The sequence below is a fragment of the Cyanistes caeruleus genome, chromosome 1 (genome assembly GCF_971803275.1).
Source record: "Cyanistes caeruleus chromosome 1, bCyaCae1.hap1.1, whole genome shotgun sequence".
Classification (NCBI taxonomy): Eukaryota; Metazoa; Chordata; class Aves; order Passeriformes; family Paridae; genus Cyanistes; species Cyanistes caeruleus.
Genome location: NC_141701.1, coordinates 24,158,627 through 24,173,989, shown reverse-complemented (window position 1 = coordinate 24,173,989; position 15,363 = coordinate 24,158,627). Strand labels below are relative to the sequence as shown.

At 39.5% G+C, this 15,363-nt stretch overlaps 2 protein-coding genes across 8 annotated transcripts in view; both read right to left on the bottom strand.

Annotated features, from left to right (window-relative positions):
* Positions 1-15,363, bottom strand: part of RAD54B (RAD54 homolog B) — a 62,457-nt gene that overhangs the window by 33,439 nt on the left and 13,655 nt on the right. The window contains exon 1 of one of the 7 annotated variants that reach the window (XM_086882796.1): positions 11,320-11,783. The exons of 4 other annotated variants lie outside the window; for them this stretch is intronic. The gene's annotated coding sequence lies outside the window, so the exon portion shown is untranslated. Of the gene's footprint in view, positions 1-2,419; positions 2,438-4,267; positions 4,342-11,319; positions 11,784-15,363 lie in introns of those variants that run through there. 2 more of the 7 variants (XM_086882806.1, XM_086882817.1) reach the window with 2 other exon arrangements.
* On the bottom strand, positions 4,904-12,277 carry FSBP (fibrinogen silencer binding protein). The gene is made up of 2 exons (XM_023920766.2): positions 10,615-12,277; positions 4,904-6,375 (listed from the first exon to the last, which is right to left on the bottom strand). Exons 1-2 carry the CDS (start codon positions 10,983-10,985, stop codon positions 5,850-5,852), a joined length of 897 nt encoding a protein of 298 aa, XP_023776534.1. The 5' UTR covers positions 10,986-12,277; the 3' UTR covers positions 4,904-5,849.

Below are 15,363 nucleotides of genomic sequence, written 5' to 3'. Positions count from 1 at the left end.
TGTTTGTTAATGATTAACAAATTAAAACAAACTTGAGTGAGGTTTTATAGGAAGGACTGAAGACCAGCTTGATGCCAAGTTTCAAGTACTTTTTTCAAAAGCACAGGGAAACTGTAACACTGCAAAGGAAAGATTATAAAAATTCAATATATGCTAAACAGAGTATTCTCCCTGCAATTTGTTTCACAGGAAAAAGATGAGTCATCAACAAACACATACACAGAACACAGGCATTATAGCCTGAGAGGAGGTAACACAGCACCAAGTAGCTTGGCCAAATGGAGAGTTAATGCTACTAAGGTCATCTTGTCATGTACAACCTACTGCCAAAGCCTCCTTACAATGTGCAAAGCAATGCAAACGTTACTTGGGTAAAACCTGCAGTGCCTACAAGTCAATTTTGTTTGGGGGTGGCTCAGAGCACAGCCCAAAACAAATGCTATATTGCAATAGAGAACACAGCAATAGCAATAGTAACATACTTGCTTTAATCCTGTACCTCTGTTAGGTACCACACACAAATGTTTGACTTCACAAAATGGCATTCTTAATAGTATGGACAAGTGACCTTACTTCTTTCACATGACATATTCAGTGATTAGTAACAAATAAAACTTGACACTACTGCAAGTTTTTATCAGGCGCAATGCAGGACACAAACAATATTGTAACATCTAACCATAGGCAGTCCAACATCCCTTCTCCCCATCCTCAAACTAGATAAACACTTTGTCTAATTGCTTCTGTTAAATGAAAGCTAAAAAGAAAAACTTTAAATTAGGCATTTATAAACTGGTTTACTTATTTCAAGCATGTAGAAAGTTCCAAACCTTGAAAATGCATACATTTTGAGAAAGTGTTAGCGACACAGACAAGCTCTTACAACAACATACAAAGCAAGCAAATGGTGACACACAGAATACTGTAAACAAAATGACGAAGCCTTAGCCAAACTGGGTCCTGAAGTCAACCAAATATGGAGAGTCAATGTAAGCCAGTGGAATTATCTTTTCATGATATTTATGTCAAATTATGCTAATTATTGTGCCTAAGTAAAAATTAAAATCAAGAGCCAAAAGGGCATGGCCAGAAAACAATGACTTCTGTTCAAAAAAATATATAACTGCATATGGAAAATACAAAAAAATCAGTAGCATTTTCCAAGTCTGCGGTTTTGTTAAAGCGCAAATAAAAATCATTAATTATTTAGAGTAACTGCTGATTAAGTATTCAATTAAAATTATACTATACTCTTCTTGTGTGAGTAATACAGAGTCAAACAAGGTGTTAAACTGAAGAGATATTTGGATGCATCAACAATCATTCTGCATAATCACTATGATAAAACAGTGTGAAAATCCCACAGCATGGAAGAAAGGCAGAGGCAGTGGGGAATGCCAATGCCTACAGATGGCTGAGCTTTCCTTGGGTTCTCTGACCCTCATCCACCTCCCCACATACACGAATCAAAATCAAGGTTTTCAATTATTTTTCCACTAGACAACTGTAGGTTTTACAAGGAAGAATTCACATTTTGTTAGTTAGCATTCAATGGAACTTCAGGAAACTTCATCTTTAGTATGGAGAAAAATTTTACTCAGACAAACTGGATGTCATTTAAGAGCAGGCATCACTACACACAGGTTGACACCAAGGCAAATACTTTTGGTTTTAGCAGAAATAAAACAGAGAAACAGAGGTCACAAAATGATTGAAATTTAGTCCTGTGTTATACAGACAGCTAACAGACATTATTTTAACTACTGTAAACCTTTTTTTTTTTACTCTAAGACACAGGCAGTAAGACTTCTCAATTTAAGACCTGAATATTGAGAACAGAATAATAGCCTTACTTGTTAAGAATACACACTGAGAAGCTATATTTAATGCATTTTAATACTAGAAGTGTTCTTTTTAGAGGCTTCTTTTTATTTTCATAGGGAAAATGGAAAACTAATCAACATCTTAGGAAAACAACAATTTATCACCTTCTTGAGTAGCCATTTTAGCATTTTACTGAAGTTAAAACTGACATGGAAGCATCCTAAAGCACTTTAAAAAAAGGCATAGGAAATTTTAAAAGACAGCTTAGCCAGGCAGCCTGGATAGCATGATTTCTTGTTTCTTCCTCACACTCAGAAACAACTATCACTTCATTATGAGGAACTTAATGGCTTTGACTATTGGAAATCCAGCGAGCACAAGTTTGCCCAAAGAAGACAGTATGCAAGCTCAAGTTTATGCATCTTCATAAACTTCATTGTATGGGGAGAAATAATCCCAAATCAGAAAATGTGTAGACATATAAATGAAATAAATAAATGTAAGCTAGTTAAGTGGAAAATGTTAAAAAACAAGGGTATGACAAGTACAATTAGCTACAAGCAATCTCTCCCAGTCTTGGAGTATTCTCTCTTACCATTTTTACCTGATAAGAATTCTCATCCAAGGCAAGCATTCCACAAGAATCAAAAGCTTACAGAGGAAAGCAGAAATTAAAAAAAGCAACTTAATTAGGTAGCAACGATGAAATTATAGACTGATTGTTAGCCAGTTACTTGGATAGATGAAATTACACAAGATGCTATCACAATTCTCACAAAGTTATCACAAGTACAGTTTTTTATTCTAATCCTAAACATAAATCCATTAGATGTCTGGAATTGAGTTACTCCTACAGCCTGTTTATTGCAGTTATCTTAGCAGAAGAACATGAACATATGGTAGAAATTTGTCCTTGCCTAAAATTACTCTGCTTGTACTCTGTACATTATAAACATGCAGACAGGGAATGGCACTGCCAGATGTAGCGAAGGGAGTAAGAGGATAAGAATGAGGGTGAAAGAGGAAAGGGCCTCCTCCTACCACCCCTCTCACACACACTAGCACAGTATCATTTGCTGGAACAGTAAAAATTATAGCACTTCATGGTCCAGAAGGACCAGCCACAGCTGTGCTGCATGTACCCAATATTAGGAATACATGGAAAAAAACCAGGAACAAGCACGGAGAAGCGAGAGTCTGACTCTGAAAGATAACCTGATACTGCAAAGCAGATGTGGAGTGAGAAAGAAATGCAAATCCACCACCATAGAGAGGTATAATATATAGTCAGCACCACACTGCACTGAGAGAGCAATACAACGGCACTGAAGGTTCAAGGAAACACTTCCCTAGTTAAAGGAAATAATCATCTCACTAGTAATGAAAGCAACGAGCTCCATGGGCACTCAACAGATGTCTCCCCCTTTCCCAAGCTCCCCAAAAGTCAAAAGAAACAAAACTGAGAACACAGCAAACGAGACAGATGAGATCTCTGAACTAGAGATGCTGCTTGCAGATAAGAAAGTCTTCCACTAACAAGTGACACAAAGTCAGAACAACAAAACATGGAAGAACACCAACTATAAGGGGACAGTATATTTTATTTCTTCATTCATTTTCATCCTTCCCCTTCCAGCATCAAGAACACAAGGGAGACTTTGCTCTACGCAGAGTCCTATTTTTGCAACTACTTTGCCTGCCAGTTCAGAAAAGACTACAAGCTTTCCAAGACTGAAAATTTCTCTAGTTCTAGTCCTCGAAATAAAAATACCAGTAGAAACCCTGGAAGTCACCTCTTCATCTAGCATCAAAAGAAAACATTCTAATGACCCCAGAGCATTTTGGTGGCCAGTGTTAAGAGTACCTGTAATTCAAAACCACTGCAAGACAATGAGCTGTAAGGGAATTATTTTATAAACTAATAAAAACTTGTTTGTTTGCCTAACATATAAGAACAGAAACTAGAAATTAATTTCTTACCGCTGGAAACCAGAATTCTGATTTTCAACTGAAAGGATAAGATCACACATTTCCAAATTACAAGACAACGGCAGATAATTTAGTGCTGTTTCGCATTTCTGAGAAGCAGAACAAATAAAATCTGCATTTATTTATTAAAGCCAGGATTTTAATTCTTGTAAACTCAGAGAAGTGAGTATCTCCTTGAAGCATTTCCAGCTACACAAAACCAGATCAATGTCCTTGAACTAAGAAACACAGCAGAAAGCCAAGGACTGTACTGGAATAAAGGCCACTTATCCAGGCACCATCATTTTTAGTACACACAAAAATTCCCAGAACACTTACAGTACTCTTTTCTCAAAAAAACAATTAAAAAGTATTGAGGAACTCCACATTGTCAACACCTGTTTTCACTGTTCTATATTTTACCTCTATATTTTTAGTTTGTAAATAAAAGACTTGCTTTCTTTACTTTTCCTACCTGAAACCTGTTAAAGTTATCCTGGGCACTGACAGTCAAGATTATCATATCCCAAATTTTAACTGTAATTCTTTAAGCTCCATGAGCTCCTCAACTACACTTAAATGCTTCCAGTCTTCAGTTTTCAATAAGTACCTACTCCTGTGGTACCTGATTTACTCTGAAGACCAACAAGGAGGTGTGAAGCTTACCTCATTGAGAGTCTGCTAATGCAGACCACTGCCCCACACTTGCATGCACAGGTTTGTGGGAGTGAAGAAAATCAAATTTGGGAAAACAGTGGTGACAGGAGTGAGGAAGAAATAATCTCTTCCTATTGCTTTTGTTCAATCTGTTGTCCCTCTGACACGGGGGACACCGGAGGAATTACATTTCCATTGTTCTTTTTCCTTGATGCTGTCCTTCATTTCCTTTGCTTGCTTTGAAGGTTAGAGGAAGGGGAAAGCATTGTTACGGGGAATAAGGAGCCAGAGGTCTAAGGCAGTTGTAGATCCATTCACAACAGGCTGGAGACTAAGAATTATAAAGAAATTAATCATCTGGGATTGGTATTTTCCACATATTTTTCTTCCAGTTATGAATGCTGATCATAACTACAGAGGAAACAGCTGCTACCAGGACAGATAGAAGAATCAATTTTGTTTTCATTTGGGGCTTTTTATTTGAAACTAATTGAAAGATCGGAACAACAGCATCTATAAAAGGGACTCAGAATAACACAATCTTCTGTTGATTTCAAGTCACATGTTACACACAGAAACTATTTTATTTCAGTAGCTTACAGTGATATTGATCAAAGGCACCTGCAACTGTCTTGGTTGCACATGCACTGTAGTAATTATGCATGCAAATTAGAAAAGTAGATATTTATGTGGTTGATCACCAGTATAATTACTATAACTGAATACACAATTGTGATAACTGTACACACAAATTACACATGCATGCAGTTTTAAAAACCAAGTGTTGCATTCATTGTCTCTTATTTTGATAACATCCTATGGAAACACTTCTTCACTGGAAACAATTAAAAAGTATTAACTTTTAAAAAGATGTACATTTATTCAACTGTCTACTGAACATTAAAAAAATATAACAATCCAGTAATTTTGTTTTCCAAGCTGACATATCGAAAAATGTCACTACTGTCATAAGATTTACCAACTTGAAAATAATAAAACATTTAAACATAGCCTCTTATTTCTCCTTTTATGCGTTTATTTACCTGCAACTTCATTAAGATATTAAAGGTGATTATTTGAAAAAATAATGCATATGACCAAAATTTATAACAAGAGCTGAGTTAAATTTCCATTAACTCATCACAACTCTAGAGATAAATGGAAATATTTTTAAAGTTTGCATTTTTATTAATCTAAACACTTAAACATGGATTTGATTATACTTTAGACCAGAAGAGTTGGTGCATTCAAACCCATAACAAAGTATTTTTCTAAGGTACTTAAACAACATATGCTGTCATGTCTTAAGCCCAGATTTTGAGCCATCCATATTAACATAAGAAACAATTTTGCATTTATTATTAAGTATCTCAAAGAATGTGACAGAAGTAATAAAACATTCAGATACTGCTGTATTCTGGCAGATCACGGCGTAGTCGTATTGCCTTCAGCTTCTCTACTTTGATTTTTGTTCGCAATAGTTCTTCTTCCAGTTGCTGCTTTCTTTTCAAACCATCCCTTTTTTCTTGTACATAAAGACCAATTTTTCTTTGGTTTTCTAATATTATTTGATGCTCCTCTTTCAGCATTTGTAACATCTGTGGGTCATAACCACACATTGGTCTAAAGCGTTCTCCAACCTCAAGCCTAAAAAACTCATCTCTTCTTGGTACAGGGGAAGGAGACATCATCACCCTCATATCAACTGAAGACACTGATGTTGAAGGAGACCTTTCCATAACATGCACCAGCTGGTGTTCTTCCTCTTGTTCTAAGTTCTCATTTTGCTGTGAGTCTATAATCAGAGAAGGAGGAGGTTTGACATCCTCTTCCAACTGCAAGTCCATCATGACTGTCGCAGGATGGTGATCCAACATTGCCTGTGGTGAACTGGTACCAGCAATTGTTTCTTTATCGATACTAGCACTAGAACACACAAAATCATATTTAAATAATCCATTAAAAACTATTTTAAAAGGCATAGCTGTAAGTAACCAAAGCTTCATTTGAATACTACTCTGCTATCTATGCCCAGGACTCTACTTTCATTACCTGAACACCACTTGTGCCCCTCTTTCTTTCCACCACATACACACAGCCCTGTCTTATTCAGATTTTACTGCTCTAAAGGCAGTACAGCCAACAGAAAACTCCTCTGGTAAGCCCCTCTGACACTGAAGAAGCAAGAAGGGCTATTAGTGATAAATGAAAATATTTTTTAAAAAGCAGCACCAAGTCATGCAAGTAACAGAGGGGAAAGTTTATATAATATAAAAGGTTTTTTAAAAGGACATTAATTTACATGGAGTGGACTATGGCAGAAAGACTTCCATCTCTCACATGTATTTGTCTCCCCATTTTAATGTGCCCCCTGTTTCTGATGCATGCACCCAAGTATTTGGGCTTTTTTTCAACATAAAATAATCACTAAATAAAATTACACAAAGAGCCTTGGGAAAAGAAACCAGAGTCTAGAAGACAACCCTTGCCAGTAGATTTGGGAACCAAGCTAATCCCTGCTCCTTCCCTTTTGAATTGCTGGCTTTAATATTTCTTCTGAAGCTTCAAGACACAGAAATGTTTCCATTAAGAACAGCCTATAGCTCTGTGCATTTCTTTTTTAAAGAACAACACCCACTTGACTCATCTGTCTTTGTGTAAATCCCTGAGTCAGCAGCATCTCAAATCATGATTTGACATTGCACTGGCTTTGATGATAATAATGGCTCAAGCTGTTCCTGACACTTGTCTACCATCAGTTGTGTTTGAAACCCTACACTTCTACACATCACTCCTTTATTCAGGTAATGCTTTTTTAAGCCACATCAGCTTCTCGATCTATTACTGTACAGATCTATAAAGAATACTTGCAGCATGACTGGGAAGGCAGTATAGAGTTACATGAGAACATGAATATATTAACTTGGGATTGACAGCCAAGCCACTGTACTCTCATGGACAGGACTGTCTAAAACAGAGCCTATATCTGGTGGTTGCAGATTCAAGACATTTCTGAACCCTTCAAAACCTGCTGCTAGCACTTAGAGGCAGTAAGTAAATCCATGATTAATATAACATTCAGAGATGCTCCCCTATCCTGGAGAACCTGTCCTAAATTTGGGGGTGAGCAATGGAGTTTTTCTACACCTTAAAATGCCTTCATAGCCCTAAAAGCCACACACTGAGAAGCTATCTCATTATTAAATCACCATCCTGGTTAGTAAGAGATGTGGGTTCAAATTCCCAGAAGCAAAGAAGAAATGTAATTTATACATCCTGTTCTCACAAAAATGCACTAACTCCTTAATGAAAAGGTGGCATGATCATAACTCCTGGATCTCCCATGGTCTTCAAAACTCTTGGTTTAAAAGAAATAAGCAATCATAGTTGCAATTTCTGAAGGACCCTGACCTAGCCTGCCATCCATTAACATGAAAATACATTTTCTATAATAAAAGCATGAAAGCTTCTCAGTACTCAGTTGCAAAAAGGCTCATCAGGGTGAGAGCAATACATTTTCCAAAAATAAAGCCTGTCAACCACACAAACTATTTAAACTAAAGAGTCTTTAAAAACCACCGTCCATCTGAAACAGGTATTCAAAACTGACCATTCATTAATCTCCTGAAGAAAAAAACAAGATAATCTTAATTCAATTGACTGCTACCTGAGCTCCCTATAGAGTATCAATTATATCACCTTACTCCCCCATCTACCTCATGCCACAGAGCTTCACTTTTTCCTACATGCTTCTTTCTCATATTGTTTTAGTCCTCTAAGCATCGGAAGCATTATCCTGCACACAAATTTTCACTTGTTTTCCCCTGTGCTGAGTGTAATTCTGAGTTTCCCCCCTCTTCACAACCACAGCTTCTAATAAAGCTTCTCTCCTTCTTATTTGCTGGCTCCTGGCCAGCTTCTAGCCTGAGAAAAGTGGAAACAACCAGCAGGAGAAGCAGGTCATTCTGACAAAAGGAAATGGAGAGAGAGCAGAAAGAGAAAGTAAGAGAGGTTAAATAGAAGCAAGAAAGGTAAGATTTTGTGTAGCATAGACTAGAGCCTCCAAACAGTGAAAAAAAATCCAGCTCTTAATAGGGTAATCCACACAGAACTAGAAAAATTACCAGATCTTCAGGTAACTCTGATGAGGCTTGTTTTTTTTTTTTCCTTAGTCAGCCTCTTAAGAGGAAAACAATTAGACAGCAAAGAGAGAAAGAAGGAATTGAGAAACAAAAGAACTGCCTCTATGGTGGTTACTAATGTTGTTTCTGACAACTTGACTGAAAGAAAGACAAACAACAGTTACCACAATTGGGGCATGGTGTTTATAACCCTGCAGGCACCCATGATTCACCAGGTTTTGTTTAATCACAGCGAGCTAGAAATTGCTTAAAGGTGCGATCAAGAATTTGGGCTCATTATAAGTCATATTTCCCTCCTCCAAAACCCAAGTCATATCCTGGTGAGCTAAAACCCAACATTGGGTTTATAAAACTGGGGTAAAATGCAATTCAGAGAACTATCAAATAATTATGTACTTGGACAGGGAAAAAAATAATCTTTTAAATCATGCTCTTTTCCTTCAGCCCACAGTGTAGTGGTTGTTGGAACAACCATTTTGGGTAAGCAGTAATCAAGCCAGTGTTCCCAGACCCATAAAAAACTGCAGAAAATGTTTAAATTACAGGAGACAAACTATGGAGATCATTAGCTCTTAATCATTCACTAAAAGCGTCAGTGCTTTTTATAAGCCGATCTACAAACTAAAGTTCTCACACTATTTTTTTTTCCCCCCTCCTTACAAAAGTTGGTAGTCAAGACACTGCAACCTTTATTAGCGCAATTAAAAGCCTCATTTTGTTCCAGAGAATTCTTTGGAATGGTTCCTCCAGGGGCATTCACCAGGAGCAGCAGCACAGTCCAGTTGCTTTAGACTTCTTTACGCAACGGACCCACAACAGAATATTTTTAGAGCATCTGGCATGTTGGGATTTAGACAATTGTTACCATTCAGTTCAACCAGTGGCACCATGAATCCGATTCATCGAGTGTGCGCATGCCAGCTTTTCTTAGAGTGTTACGCTGCTGCACTCACTATCAGTATATCTGATTAAAATACGGAAAGTTCACTTCCCATTAATCTGCTTGGGAAAATAAGAAAAATCAGAGCTTTCTCAAGGTTGCTGGTGAGTTATTTGACTTCCCTCCCCCACTCCCTAGCTTAGTTTTTGTATCTGGAGGAACCAAAATCCGACCCAGGCATTTTTTGATCCCTCAAGGACCAATACAGAACCAGCAGAGTGTTGCAAGTCAGATATGAGGGGCATTAGCCAGCTGTGGGAGAAAGCCTGCACAGTGCCTGCCTGTATTATGTCTGGCTCAAATCTAGACAGTGTGTCTCACTTTACTGAGCAGCAAAAAAAAGAAACCTCGCAAAAAAAAGAAAACTTCTAGTGCTGTACCTCTCAGTTTCTCTCTGTATTTAAACTACCTCACATAAGACACAGAACTGCTTGGAGTTTGGACTGCAATTAGCTTTGCTCCAGCTTCAGGGAACCACCGTCAGTGCAAGTAAAGTATAATTTAAAAAAACATTTGCACTCACAAAGGCACTGCAGTATGGAGAATCAATCTTTTTTTCTTTAAAGGGTTGGGATTAGTTAAAACATAACATGCAAACACCGAAGTAAATGAGAGAAAAAAGGTGAATAAGGTTTCTTAGCTCTGTGAACTAACTTTATTAAAAATCCTATATAAACTGCTAACAGTTCCATATGTTGCAAAATGACTGCAGTATTACCTTAAATGGAGGAGAATAGCCATCACTTTGCCAGTGTTTGAATAATCTGCCTATTAAAAGGTAGGGGAGGGGTAGAGGTTGGAGCTACTATTTCTCTTTGATTCTCTCTTAACCCTCACTTTCCAGAGTATGACAAAGACTCTGAAACAAGCTTTGAAAGAGCTGAAAAAAATCAATGCAATGCTAAGTCAACATAAAGCTTCTCATAAAACAAAAGCAGTATTATTTTTGTCATTGTTTCCCATTTCTGAATTTTCTCAGATAAACACTTCCTTTAGGTGCCTGAGCACAAGCAAAAGCTTTACAAAGTAGATAGGAGGCGCCATAATTTTCATTCAGCAACAAAATAAAAAGAATTGTCTCACCTTTGAACACCGCTCCTGTCTCTTAAACACACATTGGAAATCTGTGGAATCATCTCCACAACTTTCTTGGTTGGCTCGGAAAAGCTGCTTTTACAATCTGAGTGAGTCTCCTTTTGCTGCAATAGCTCCTGTTTGGCATATTCTTTGAGCCTCTTGTACAGCGTGCGCAGGCCCTGTGCAGTACGAGGAGGGCGATCTACTCCGATGGCATTGTAGTTATCAGCTATAATATCCCAGCATTTGTTTTTTTCCACTATTACAGAATGCTTATTGGTATGTTCCTCGAGAATTTTAACATACGGCTTCACGAGTTTTAGCAAATCGAGCTTTTCAGATAATGTAAAATTAGAAGATCGGGCCTTTCCAACCATTGTTATCTTTGAATTAAGGAAGCCGTTCCTGGAGCCACCATGCAGTCCCTAGCTCTGCTCAGCTCTTTTTCACAAACAGAAAAAGATCAGGCTTAACTAGGCTAGTCTCATTTAGGCCCACGCCTACAAGGGAGGGTTTATTAAAATTCCTTCAGCTTAAGCTGACGCAGGTTCAGGAAATCTGCTTAAGCCAAGCCTGACCTACATAAGGCTTCAGACTGAAGAAGGCGAGAAGAAACAAGCAAAATACACTTTTGTATGAGGAGACCAGACATACGCAGGATTTAAAAACATAAAGGTTTAAAGATTAGCACATTACCCAGCTAAAAATTACCTAATTTAGCTGGAGTAACAAGCTCTGACACATCTCCCAGCTCCCTCACACAATCTCAAACTGAAACCCTGCTGGAGATGATTTTACGTGTAACGACGTCCCCCCCAAAAAGCAACAATTGCTTTGTGCGAGGCAGGGCGCGTTACAGGGAGCGGGAGGCGAGAGGCGGCGGCGCGTGTGGAGAGAGCCCCGGCAGAGCCCCCGGCGCCATTTGCATAGAGCTGGTCCTGCTGTCAGTCACTGCGGGGCGGCATCTCCCCCAGCCGGCTGGTTACGCTCGGGCTTCGCCGCAAAGCTCGGCTTCTCCCGTACTTGGCAGCCGGCGACAGCCACCGGCACGGGGGCTTCTTAAAGAGCCCGCTGCGCTCCCCGGCCGAGCTGCGGCACCGGCAGGAGCGGCACGAACGCCTCGGTGCGAGCGGGCCCCGAGCGCCGCTGCGCCGGCCCTGAGGCGGCTCCCGCGCGAACCCCGGCATCGGCCCTCGGCCGGGGCTGCGAGGCGGCACCGCAAGGGCTGGGGCCGCCCGCAGTCGTGACAGATTTACCGAGTGCGTTACAGCGTGCGGATACTGGGGTTTTAATAATATCCACCAGCAAATAACTGAATTTTATTATATTTATCCAGGCGTCTTTTCAAGATAAAAAAGTCTGATTTTTATTAACAAGATGTGCCTCCATTTCTAATGTTTGCTCAACAACGTATCATCTTAAAGCAAGCCTTCACATAAAAACGCATGCAAGGCTTTAAATTTCAGTGGTCTAAACTAAAGCAACAGATCAGAGAAAGAGAAAACCCAGCAGATAGAATGAAAGATGTTCTCAAGTACAAAAAGCAAAAACTAAGTTTGAAAAATGACGTATTCCACTGAAAGAGTCCGGAGGGTGGAAACAAACACCACTTGAGATAGTGGCAACAGCTTCCTAAGCTTAACATGTCCAGCCTTGAAAACAAGGGAGCCTAGAAGCAGGAGGAAGGAAAGAGAAATAATTATAGCTTGAAATATCCTAAGGCTATAAAGATCTAGGTATAAACTTGTTTGCTCTAAGGGGAAAAAACCCAAAGCAGACACAAGCCGCATTCAAAACAAGAAATTCACACTAAACAAAGGGAGACTTTTAACTGCTAAAAATCAATTAGCATTTAAAAAAACAAGCACTTTTGGAACCATTTCTAAGACTTGGCTTGTCAGTTCCACCAGACAAAATTGTGACCAGTCCACTTCACTGGCATTGCTTTCAAGCCAGGATTAAATAAAGCATTTTATAGTTTGAAGCCTGTTACACTTAAATTTGAGAAACAAAATACTCCTGTGGTTAGAAGCACTGTATGAAAACCATTACTTATAAACACCTAATCCTTTCCTATTTCCCCTCACTTTGCACTTTACTAATATTAAGAATTTAAAGCTGGTGGTTAGAGTTTTGGGGTTTTTTAATTTATGTTCTTAGCTGTTCTTCAGTAACTGAAAAAAATTGGATGTGCTTCACACGGTTTAGACTCTGGGTATCAGCACTGAGGAGTCTCAGGCGCGCCTATGCTGTACCCTCCATTGTTGAAGCAGTTGTGCAGTGCTCACCCAGACTCTTGACTTTTTAGTGGCAAAAAAAGGTGAGTGATTAAAGGCTCCTCCCCACAGACACAAAGAGCACAAATGAACAGTGTGTGGCAGAGGAACCCAAAGAAACCAAGCCCTCAGTCCAGCTGCTCCGAGGCTCCAGGGGCGAGAGAGACCCAGAGTCTACAGGAGAGGCTCTCTCTAGACCTCTCACCTCACACACTCAAGGAGGGGTTACTGCCCACCGGGTATGGGACTCAGTGTGAGATGCCAGAGAGTATTTTGGGATTGTAGAAGGCAGTACAAGATATTTAGAGGAAGAACTGAAGGCAAGACAAGGGGTAGTGAATCATGAAAGTATGCTTGGGAAAGAACAAGCATAGGAGGATACTGGGAGGGAGGGAAAGCGCTAACAGGGGCCAGGTGCATGTAAACAGGTAGTTCAGCCATCCCCTGGGCCTGAGCCCTGCAGATTGTCCTATCTGCCTGTTAAACTACATTTGTAACTGTTTTCCTGGGTGAGGGAAAATATCCATTCGGTGTGACCATGTACAGAAACACAGATGCCAGCAGCTGGAGTAGTACCACCACAGGTCACAGGGGCCCAGGGTGCTTGAGGCACCAGAAAGCAAAGGCCGGAGCCCAGGCACACAGCCTGGATACCTGTGTCAATGTGTGACCTCGGGCAAACTCCAAGCCAGACTAGCCATGCAGAAGGCTTGGAAGCTGAGTGACCACGAGTCTGGGCCAGATACTGCAGAGACCAGAAGGTCTGAGATTTGGCTACTGGAGGGACACCAGGACACCCGGGACAGGCCAGTGGTCACACCAGCTGCCAGAGAGACCCAGTGCATGTTTGTGTGTCAGCTGGGAGACCAAGGGATCCAGGGACCAGTAACTGAGTAGAGTAAGAATTTAAGGCCAACTTGCTGGAGGATCCATGTTATATACGCAAGCATTTGCCACAAACAAGCTTTCTTCATAGTCATACAGTGAATGGAAAGGGTGATGCCATTGAAGCTGCTTGTGTTTGTGTAAGTGCTGAACTTTTTGATGTCTGGCTGTATATACACATATAGTGTGCACATGTGCCTGTTAAGGACACATCCTTGTGGTCCTGGCCATGAGGAGCTGCACCAGTCTCCCCTATAATGGGCTACCAGATGCAGCAACTCCCAATATTAGACTTGTATTATCTAAACTTGTATTACCTTAGTGCTTAATGTTGCTAGAGAGACTAAGTTTCCACACTAATGTAATTACAGCAAAATACTGCTGTATAGTTTTCTTTTGAGCAAATGTCTGACAAAGTGCCTGAATTACATATTGTTCTTCATGAGTGTAAAATAACCCTCGTAAAAAACGAAGCTGGCTGCCAACAAAGATTTTTTTTTCCTTCCTTTTTTTTCCCCTTTTTAAAATAGCTCTGCACATCAGCCTAAGGTCGTATCAGTACTTGATGAGAAATTGCAGAATGTGAAAACCCTGGATATTAATGATACATATAGACATCTTTGAGCTAAAATAATAGGTGTAGCTCCAAGACAATTACAAAAAACAAAGATATTGTCACAATCCACCCTTCATCCTACACCTTCCACCAACACTTGCACTTATGCAACACAGTGCACAGCCAGTTCAGCAAGATGATCTAGCTACAGAATAATCTATTCATTTTGCAAGCATAAAAATTTAATATGAACTTAATAATTGGTTTAAGCCAACATAGATGTGGGACATTGTCAAAACAGTCATTTCTGCCTCCCCCCAACTGTGTCATGTTCCTGCCCTTTCACTGTGCTGATATGAGCACTCACAAATCCGGACAATGCATATTAATCTTTTTTTTCTGAGCTGAGTTAGTTTTAATCACCAGCAGTTCCCTAATCCAGTATGCCATAGGACAAATAACTTGCAGAAAGAAATATATTGAAAAAAACTTCTTCAGACTCTATCTGGATCATTGTAGAGTGAATTGCAGACCATATTCCTAAAGACTTGTATTACCACAACTGAGGGGACAGCAAACCATAGGTAGCAGGAGAGAAATTCTGCTCAACACTGTCAAAAATAAAGATACATGCACCCCTTACTTCACTGCCTTCTATGCCTCCTGTTTTTGCTGTGAAAAAGTCTAGAATTAATACCAGAAAATGATACAAACAGTGCATCCTGGAGAACTATTGAAAAGAATGAATCACAACTATAATACAGTCAGGAATTAAAGTCGCTAAATCGCTATGAATTACTGAAAAAGCTCAATGGCCACAAATGTGACAAGTGGTAGGCTTGTATAACAGCCACTAACTGCATCAAGTGGCCCATGTAAATTTAGATGCATTATAAGACAGAATATTGTGAAAAGGAGAATGTCTTAAATCAGTAGAGCATTTTGGATGAACAGGGAGGATTATTTTGTTATACAGAACTGACAAAGAATCTCTCCATGACAGACTTAAAAAAAGAATCACTATAAGGTTCACGAGAC